Consider the following 10673-nt stretch of genomic DNA (forward strand, 5'->3'; position numbering starts at 1 on the left):
AGAACAAAGGAAGGCTACAGACGCTAAGCTAATTAGCATTAAGGTAGCTTTATATTTACTCAAACACAGGGAATGTGATATGAGAGCTGCAATTACTCAATGATAATTATTTCTTTTAAACCATCGGTTTTGTTTACAAACGAGAATGTTTGAAATGTTTGAAACTGTGTACAGATGAATTTTCTTATGTTTCAACAGATTAACTGACATTTGTTGTTTCACTAAATGTATTAAAATAAATAAATAACACCTAAATTCTTAGTGTTATCATCATCTGTATATGATTACATTATATTTTTAGAGTTTGGGCAAAAATAAAGCTAAAAACCTATATTCAACAGAGAGAGAGACGTTGATAATTAAGTTGTCAGTGAAGACGGAGCACGGCTGTGTTTAGAGAGGTCAACAGACAGGAAGAGGGTGGGATGGCAGAGAGAACTTCCTGTGGAGGGAGGGAGAGAGAGAGAGAGAGAGAGAGAGAGTGGGGGAGGAGGTCACGACCTGGCGAACAAAAAAACTCTCTCCCACACCTTTGAAAACATTGAGATGAACTTCAGTGACACAGAGTGACCACACGAGGCAGCAGAGGACCAGCAGCTAAAATCACACTCAGTGTTACAGCGTCACAGGTGGAGCTGACTCCGCCTCTTCCAGGTCAGCAGGTATAGTTTTAAAGGGACATTCCTCTTAAATACGACTTTGTTAATTATTCCAATCAAATAATTATTTTACCTATTAAAGTGTTTAATGACTTCATGTCAAACGTCTCACTGTGTGTGTGTGTGTGTGTGTGTGTGTGTGTCACATGGTCACAGGTCACAGGTCAAACTCCAGGTTCTTATCTGTGGTTGTGAATATGCAGAAGTGAGAGTTTGATGTGTTTCTGCTTTCAGAACCAAAATAAACCTCCTCTGAGCCAGAATGTCTCCTCTAAATGTCCTCGTGCAGGGACATGACTGTGATGCAGTGATGTCCACTCGTCCTCAGACAGTCTGACCTTTGTCTCACTCCTCATGTCTTTGTTGCTGCTGCCGATGAGATGCTGTCCTCTCTCCCTGTCTTCTCTCCGTCCTCTCCTGCGTGTCCTCTGCCTGACTGTCACAAACGTTTAGCGTCTCCTCTGCTGCCCCTCGAGGCTCTTGCGGCTCCTGACAGACAGAGACACGCCCCCTCCTCGTCTCAGCCGTCCTCTGATTGGACACTGATTGTTATATGTGGATCTCATTGTGAGGCGGCAAAGGGCAGCGGTGTCATTACGAGCAGCTAATGTGACACAGGAGCAGAGGAGGCGGCCGCGTGATTACGTTAGCCGCGTGATTACGTTAGCCGCGTGATTACGTTAGCCGTCGTTTACTGATTCTAGAGATTTGAAGTGACACTGAGGACAAACGTCGCGTACAGAGGGACAGGAAGCACGGACGTCTGTCGTTTCACCTGAACGTCTCAGTGTGAGGACACAACGGTGAGACGGGGACATCAGTCTGATTCTGGACAAACACCTGCATAACGTGTCCAAAAAATAAAAAACAATTCCTGGAAAAGTTTTGAAGTTCCAGAGAAATGTTTTCCAGGCCTGGAAATAGCTTGGGATTAAGTGTACAAAGTTTTCTGTGAATCAAAAGAAATGGAACAGAAAGAAGACGGAACATGTGACATAAACTTGGCTCCGCCTGATGGACTGAAACGAAACGTCAGGTGATGTTTTTAATGCTAATCCACAGAAACGCTGGAGTCTCAAAAGCGATACAATTTGGATTATTTTTTTCCTAACACGCGACATGACGAGGAATTTCCGACTTCTGGAACGCAGCATGACAGCAGAGAGGACGACAATGAAAGCAAGCAAACGTTAGCTCACTGTATTTTACAGATCTTTTAATGCAGAAATGTTACGTATTGCATCTTTAAATTTCAAAATAACTCGGGCTTAATCTTAGCTAAAAAAATAATCCCGTGTTGTGGTTACTGAGGTCGCGCCGACTTCCAACCTCCAGGTGAAACGTCAAATAAAAACTCGGAAAATTCCGACTTCCGACCACACCTGGAATGCACCATTACAGCCGGTAAAGAGGACGGCGTCATTAAAAGTCGACTAAAAATAAAAAATGTTGTTTGGAAACATTTTCACGTTAGCTCACCATTTTTTGGAGATATTTAAATGCAGAAATGTTAAATATTGTATCTTTAAATTTGGAAATAATTCCACCTTAATCTTAATCTATATTCTAGTTTTATGACACTAAAAAACAACAAATGATCATGATGGATGTGACAGTCCACATCTCAGATTAGCCACTGTTAGCACTAGCAGTCGATAACAGGTGAAACGTCCAACTAGGAAGTGGGAAATTCCAGCTTCCGACCACAACTGGAACGCACGATCATAGCAGAAACGTTAGCTCGACAGTTTTTTAGATAGTTGAATGCAGGAATGTTACGTATCGTATCTTTACATTTCAAAATAATCCCACTTTAATCTCACAGTGTGTAAACACCACAAATGACACTTTTATGAGGCTAAAACTTCAACAGGTGTGACAGTTATGTGTTATTATAAACCACACACACACACACACACACACACACACACACAGTAAACAGTGTTATGGTTGAACCCGCAGCAGCAACAGTTGTCAGTCACCGCTCACCAGCGTCTCCATGACGTCACAGCACACACACGCGTGCACGCGCGCAGACACACACACACACACACACACACACCTGATATTCCTCCACCGACCACGATCACGTCGTACGTCTGTCCCGGTGTGGTGCTCATGGCTGCGTCCGTGTCTCTGTCTCTCTCTCTGTGTCTGTGTGTCGCTGCACTGAACACAGCATCTGTATTAAAGGCTGCAGTCCAGCCCACCGTCCTCTGACTCCGCCCCCTCACTGCACAGCACCGCCCCCTGCTGGACACACAGAGGATAAAACTGCAGAGACGCACGCACACACACACACAAACACACACAGACAGACACACACACACACACACAGACACACACACACACACACAGACATAGACACAAACACACCCAACACACACACACACACACACACACACACACACACAGACAGACAGACACACACACACACACACAGACAGACACACAGACACACACACACACACACACACACAGACACACACAGACAGACACACACACACACACAGACAGACAGACAGACACACACACACACACACACACACACACACACACACACACAGACACACACAGACAGACACAGGCACACACACACACACACAGACAGACACAGACACACACACACACACACACACACACACACACACACACAGACACACACACACACAGACACACACACACACACACACACACAGACACACACACACACACACACACAGACACACACAGACAGACACACACACACACACAGACACACAGACACACACACACACACACACAGACACACACACACACACAGACACACACACAGACACACACAGACACACAGACAGACACACAGACAGACACAGACACACACAGACACACACAGACACACACACACACAGACACACACACACACAGACACACACACACACACACACACACACACACACAGACACACACACAGACACACACAGACACACACACACACACACACACACACACACACAGACACACACACAGACAGACACACAGACACACACACACACACAGACACACACACACACACAGACAGACACACACACACACACACAGACACACACACACACAGACACACACACACACACAGACACACACACACACAGACACACACAGACAGACACACAGACACACACACACACACACACACACACACAGACACACACACACAGACACACACACACACACAGACAGACACACACAGACACACACACACACACACACAGACACACACACACACACACACACCACACACACAGACACTGATTTTAAAAATCCTGGTTCAGATTAAACTCAGTGACACAAAGTGACCACACGAGGCAGCAGAGGACCAGCAGCTCCTGTGTGTGTGTGTGTGTGATTGAGCTGCTGAAGAAGAAGACAACAATAATAAAGTTGTGTTTTCACACTCACAAATCAAGATTACAAGACTGTGACGATAGTTTTTTAATTAAAAATGAAAGACAATATTTATTTGATCAAATCAAAGTTAAAAACAGGAAATAAAATCTGTCTCTTCTTCATCTTCATCCTGAGGCTGTGAGGACAAAGGTCTGCCAGCAGGGGGCGGCAGTGACCTGCAGACCTCTGATACTGAGGTTGAATGAATGAATGAATGAATGAATGCTTAACACAGACTGTGTTTTGAATAAAAACACGTCATAAATGAAGTTAAAATGAATCAGTTTAACACACGGAGGTTTTATAGCACTGAAGATTTTAATATTTCCTGTTTCCTGTCATGACATCTTAAAGGTACAGAGAGTAAAACTGAGCATCAAGTTTTGTCCATCGTGGACATTAACCTCAGTGACACAAAGTGACCACACGAGGCAGCAGAGGACCAGCAGCTAAAATCACTTTCTGGGCTTTGGTGTGAGAGAGTGAGTGCTTTACAAACTTCAGATTCCTGTCATAAACACTGACCTTGTTGGGACCAGTAGTCCTCATGGAGACCAGAGTCTGGTCCGAATGAGGCAGAACCTCATTTTTGAGGGACTGTGGTTATGATGAGGTCAGGGATCAGGGTTTGTGTCGTCTGTTTAAATAAATGAATGCAGAGTCGTGTGTGTGTGTGTGTGTGTGTGTGTGTGTGTGTGATGAAGGGGAGCCGCACTGAGAGGAAACAGCAGGGTAAAATCTGATTAATCTCCAGAATGAGGTCTGGGTTGGTCTCTCGTGTGAAGTCGGCCTCCGTCTGGACTCAAACGTCTTCAGAACCAGAACAACATGTGGCTGATTTTCACACACGGGGGAGAAACGTCTCAGATCTGAGTACAACAAAGACGTCAGGCTGAGTCGTGACGTCAGCCGTGTTTATGAGAACCATGAACACACACACACACACACACACTCACAGATTATCAGAGACAAACTTCATTCATACACATTTAATCTGCTTTTACTTCATTTAAACCAGGTTTAATCCACACACTCAGTTACAACAACAACAACTGTACAGAAGCAAAGAAAATAATCTCATTTAAAACCAAAGTAAACGTCTGCATAATGTATGTAACTGTTTCCATGGTAAGGCTTTGAAAATCATGTGTGGTGCTGCCTTCTTCTGTAATCTGATTTTGTCAATTTATGTATTTATGTAATCTGTGTTCTTAATTTGGTATTGTCATTTTTAACACATCGTCAGTTTTTTTTTCAGGTATGTAATCTGGTTCTGTTTTTTATGTAATCTGTTTTTTTAAGTTTAAGTATTGTTTGTTATGTAATCTTATAATCAGATTTTGTTGATTTCAATGTGTAATATCTTTTTTAAGTATGTAATCTGTAATATTTTCAGTTTGTTATTTCTTGTGTACAGTTTTTAATCTGGACTGGATTAAAGCAAAAACAAATATGAATTTCAAAGAGGAAAAAATGTAAATACATTTTTGAAATGAAGAAAAAAACTTAAATAAACTTCAAAATAGCATGAAGTCAGTTTTTGAGATGACGAGGTCACATGACCAGTGATTCAAATATAACATTAATATTAAACATGGTGGTTTACTGAGGCTCCACAGCGCCACCCACTGGCCGCTCCACTGCTGCTGTCCTCAGTCACGTCATCACGTGTCATCACGGAAATCTTTAACCAGACGTCTGATGATGATGATGATGATGATGATGAAGATGATGGTGGTGGAGGTTTTTACACATATTTGTGATGACATGAAAAAAGACATGAACGATCTGCAGGAATACACTGATGTTTCTACATGTAAGTCATTATGTCATTTATTGTCATTGTGACTTCATGTTGTCATTTCATGTTGTCATTTCATGTTGTCATTTCATGTTGTCATTTCATGTCCTATGTTACTGCTGCTGTTGTTTCTGATGATGATGATGATGGACTCTGATCCGAGCAGGTTTGACCGGTTCTGTGAGCATCCCAAGGGCTACGGCCGGATCATCTGTGAGGTCGGCTGTGAGGGCGTGTCCACAGGTCCAAACCGTCCCTCCCAGCAGAACCTCTGGTCCTCTGAGACGAGTTCCTGACCCAACAATCAACGGAAAACTCTCTGGATTGTTTTACATCAATGTTTTGAGGCCAAGAAAAAAGTGTCTGGAGTGTTGTGGACGTGGGCGGGGGGCGGAGCCAGTGGTGGCGGCGCCTCAGCTGCACTCCTCACAGTTGCAGGCGAGGATGTACCTGTAGGTGGCGGTGATGCGGGTCCCGCCGCTGCAGCGCAGCCTCACGGCCTTCAGTTTGGACGTGTGAGGGCGGCAGCAGGAGCACGTGCTCTTAAAGGGCTGTTTGAGGACGGAACTGAAGGAGATGAGCGGGTCAGAGCGAGTGGTGTGACTGCAGTGACCCTCACAGCGCGCCAGCAGAACCATCTGTAACACAACACAACACAACACAGGGTCAGAGCGAGTGGTGTGACTGCAGTGACCCTCACAGCTAGCCAGCAGAACCATCTGTAACACCACAACACAGGGTCAGAGCTTAGTGGTGTGACTGCAGTGACCCTCACAGCCAGCAGAACCATCTGTAACACAACACAACACAACACAGGGTCAGAGCGAAAGTGGTGTGACTGCAGTGACCCTCACAGCGCGCCAGCAGATCCATCTGTAACACAACACAACACAACACAACACAACACAGGGTCAGAGCGAGTGGTGTGGACTGCAGGACCCTCACAGCTACCAGCAGAACCATCTGTAACACAACACAACACAACACACAACACAACACAACACAGGGTCAGAGCGAGTGGTGTGACCAGACCACAGCCAAATAGACCATCTGTAACACAACACAACACAACACAACACAACACAACACAGGGTCAGAGTTTAGGTGGTGTGACTGCAGTGACTTCTCACAGCGCCACTTTTCAGCAGAACCATCTGTAACACAACACAACACACAACACAACACAACACAACACAGGGTCAGAGCCAGTGGTGTGACTGCAGTGACCCTCACAGGCCAGCAGATCCATCTGTAACACAACACAACACAACACAACACAACACAGGGTCAGAGCGAAAGTGGTGTGGGACTGCAGTGACCCCTCAGCCAGCAGCGCCAGCAGAACCATCTGTAACACAACACAACACAACACAACACAACACAACACAGGGTCAGAGCTTGTAGTGGTGTGACTGCAGTGACTTCACAGCCAGCAGAACCATCTAACACAACACAACATAACACAACACAACACAGGGTCAGAGCGCAGTGGTGTGACTGCAGTGACCCTCACAGCCAGCAGATCCATCTGTAACACAACACAACACAACACAACACAACACAGGGTCAGAGCGAGTGGTGTGACTGCAGTGACCCTCACAGCGCGCCAGCAGAACCATCTGTAACACAACACAACACAACACAACACAACACAGGGTCATGTCATATTTCACATCATTTCATCACATTTTGTCACATGTCATTTTAATGTCACATGTCATTTCATGTCGTCATGTCACATGTTGATCATGTGATATCAAGTGTCCACTGTCTTAAATGTTATACCATGCAAAGTCATGTCATGTTGTCATGTTGTGTCGTGTAACTTCATGATGTCATAAATCATGTGATGTCCAGTTTCATGTCTTTTTAAATGTGTCATAGAAATAATTCAGGCTTTAATCCAGAGCCACAGATTCTGAACACTGCTCTGTATGTGATCACACACACACACACACACACACACACATTCCTGTCACCTCCCTAAACAGACTCCTGTGTCATGTCCTGCTGTCAGCTGCTGTGTCGCCACCGCGGACCTGGCTGTGACCTAAGCTCAATTAGCCATTGGTTGGCCATTGAATAGGCTATTGAATACACACACACACACGTGTTGTCGCCACTTTAAGTCCATTTGTCTTTGTCCAGGCTGAGGATTCTCGTCTGTCACCACCTCCTCAACCACGTAAAAAAAAACACTCAGACACAAAAGAACCTGAAAGTGACTGTGTGTGTGTGTGTGTGTGTGTGTGTGTGTGTGTGTGTGTGTGTGTGTGTGTGTGTGTGTGTGTGTGTGTGTGTGTGTGTGTGTGTGTGTGTGTGTGTGAGATCTCACCTTGGAGTTACACTTGTATATCGGGTGAGTGATCGTCTCCACAAAATGGTGCCTCATGCATCTCTGCGGGTCTGAGTCTCCCAGGTAGGCGTGTTCTTTATCACTGGCCTTGTTGCTGCTGGCCGACTGCACCACGCCCAGCAGGGGGCAGCACATCAGGACCAGCAGCAGACCTGACGGGGGGCCCGCACAGGTGGGTGGTTTCATGACGGGGCCACCCCGACGCTCTCGAGCGTCACGTCGACTCTGCACTTCCTGAGGATTTCACTTCGCTTGTGTTTCAGGATCTCGTCTTTGTTTACGTCGTTGTTTACGTCGTTGTTTACGTCTTTGTTTACGTCTCTGTTCACGTCTATGTTTACGTCTCTGTTCGTGTCTTTGTTTACGTCTCTGTTCACTTCTTTGATCACACGCCTTTGTTTGGCGCCTATGTTTACGCCTCTTTGTATGTCTCTTTTGCTTACGCCCCTCTGCTTACGCCTCTGTTTACGCCTTTGTTTGGCGCCTTCTTTTGTTTCCGCGCTTCGCTTACGCCTCTTTGTTTACGCCCCCGCCCCTTGCTTACGCTTCGTCTTTAGTTTACGCCTCTGTTCGCCTTTTGTTTACGCCTCTTGTTCACTTCTTTGATCACGCCTTTGTTTACTCTCTGCCACGCCTCTGTTTACGCCTTTTGTTTGGCGCCTTTGTTTGGCGCCGCCTTTGCTTTTTACGCTTCCTTGTTCACCTCTCTGTTTACGCCTTTTACGCCTTGTTTACGCCTCTGCTTGAGCTCCATGTTTACGCTTCATGTTTATGCTCCATATGTTTATGTCTCTTTTTGTATGTCTTCTTGTTTACGCCTCGCTTTTCCCCTGCTTACGCCTCTGTTTATGCTTTTTAGTTTCGCGCCTGCCCACGCCTCTGTTTACGCCTGTTTACGCTTTTACGCCTTGTTTACGCCTCTGTTTAAGCCTTTTGCTATGTTTACGCCTCTGCGTTTACGCTTATGCTTTATGCCTGCGTTTACGCTTTTATGTCTTTGTTTACGTCTCTGCTTACGTCTCTGTTTGTGTCCGTGTTTACATCTCTGTTTACGTCTCTGGTTACGTCTCTGTTTACATCTTTGTTTACGTCTCTGCTTGTTGCCCTGCTTACATCTTTGTTTACGCCTCTGCTTTTATATATCTCTGTTCACGTTTCTGTTTACGTCTTTGTTCACATCTTTGTTCACGTCTCTGTTTTACGCCCGTTCACATCTTTGTCACGCCTCTCAGTTTCACGCCTTTGCTTATGTCTTTGTTCACGCCTCTGTTTACGCCTTTTGTTAATGTCTTTGTTTATGTCTTTGTTTACGTCTCTGTTCACGTCTTTGAGCACGTCTCTGTTTACGTCTCTGTTTAAGTCTCTGTTTAAGTCTCTGTTTATGTCTCTGTTTACGTCTTTGATCACATCTTCGTTTACGTCTCTGTGTACATCTCTATTTATGTCTCTGTTTGCGTCTTTGTTTACGTCTCTGTCTCAGACTAACACCGTGGACGTTCCAGGTCGGCGAACTGCGAGGACACGGACAGTCGGGGAGTTGTGAAGTCGCTCCATCACCCGACGTCTGGATCCACCTCAGTCTGCAAGAAGACGACAAACTGATAAATCGACACAGGACTTATTACTACTGACAGTGGATTTTTGTTGTATTTTAACCTCCAACCACTAGTGGGCAGCAACCTTCAGACCAGTTGATTTTCACTCGACAAAGAAACAAAGTACTGTTATGAGACTCAGACTAACAGACTCACAGACTCACAGACTCAAAGACTCACAGACTCACAGACTAACAGTAAAAGATGAAAAATAAATGACAAATACACGTACAAAGTATTTGTACGTTTGGTGTTGTATCTGTGTGTGTGTTCATGTGTTGTTGTTGTTATTGTCAGGACTCAACACGAGTGATCACATAATCAGAGGAAAAAAAATCCTCATTGATATTTTTGCCAATTTTCATGAGAACCCCCTGATGAGTGTGTGTGTGTGTGTGTGTGTGTGTGTGTGTGTGTGTAGCAGCAGGTGTGTGTGTGTGTGTGTGCAGACCTGGCTGCCCACTGTGTCTCCTGTACTTCATGGCTTTGTGTACACACACACACACACACACACACACACACACACACACACACACACAGATCACAGTGCTTTTATGACAGCAGGAGAAAGTTAAGCGCTGCACAAACAGCCTGCAGCCTCCTCCTTTCCCTCCCTCCTCCTCCCTCCTCCCTCTCCCTCCCTCTCCCTCCCTCTCCTCCCTCTCCTCCCTCCTCCTCCCTCCCTCCCTCTCCTCTCCCCTCTCCCTCTCTCCCTCTCCCTCCTCCCTCTCCTCCTCTCCCTCTCTCCTCCCCTCCTCCTCCCTCCCCTCCTCTGCTCTGCTCTCCACAGGAATGACTTTTTCATGAGCACAAATCAGTGGAACAACGAGCCTTCA

The 10673-nt window shown here is 45.5% G+C and overlaps 2 protein-coding genes across 2 annotated transcripts in view; both read right to left on the bottom strand.

The window, feature by feature from the left end:
* mao (monoamine oxidase) overlaps positions 1 to 2831 on the bottom strand; it is an 18399-nt gene extending 15568 nt beyond the window's left edge. Inside the window, exon 1 of the mRNA XM_044017881.1 lies at positions 2722 to 2831. Coding sequence (XP_043873816.1) covers positions 2722 to 2779 — 58 coding nt within the window. The 5' untranslated portion in view covers positions 2780 to 2831. The remainder of the gene's footprint in view (positions 1 to 2721) is intronic.
* Positions 2832 to 5984: 3153 nt separating this feature from the next.
* LOC122762693 (norrin cystine knot growth factor NDP) lies at positions 5985 to 8638 on the bottom strand. Its single transcript, XM_044017880.1, has 2 exons — positions 8222 to 8638; positions 5985 to 6524 (listed from the first exon to the last, which is right to left on the bottom strand). Exons 1-2 carry the CDS (start codon positions 8426 to 8428, stop codon positions 6300 to 6302), a joined length of 432 nt encoding a protein of 143 aa, XP_043873815.1. The 5' UTR covers positions 8429 to 8638; the 3' UTR covers positions 5985 to 6299.
* Between the last annotated feature and the right edge of the window lie 2035 nt (positions 8639 to 10673).

Source organism: Solea senegalensis, unplaced genomic scaffold (assembly GCF_019176455.1).
Source record: "Solea senegalensis isolate Sse05_10M unplaced genomic scaffold, IFAPA_SoseM_1 scf7180000015974, whole genome shotgun sequence".
Classification (NCBI taxonomy): domain Eukaryota; kingdom Metazoa; phylum Chordata; class Actinopteri; order Pleuronectiformes; family Soleidae; genus Solea; species Solea senegalensis.

Coding starts and splice junctions, on each gene's coding strand:
- LOC122762693 (XM_044017880.1), bottom strand. CDS start 8,428: ATGAAACCACCCACCTGTGCGGGCCCCCCGTCAGGTCTGCTGCTGGTC. Junction 6,525..8,221: donor TATACAAGTGTAACTCCAAG/GTGAGATCTCAC, acceptor GTTGTGTTACAG/ATGGTTCTGCTGGCGCGCTG.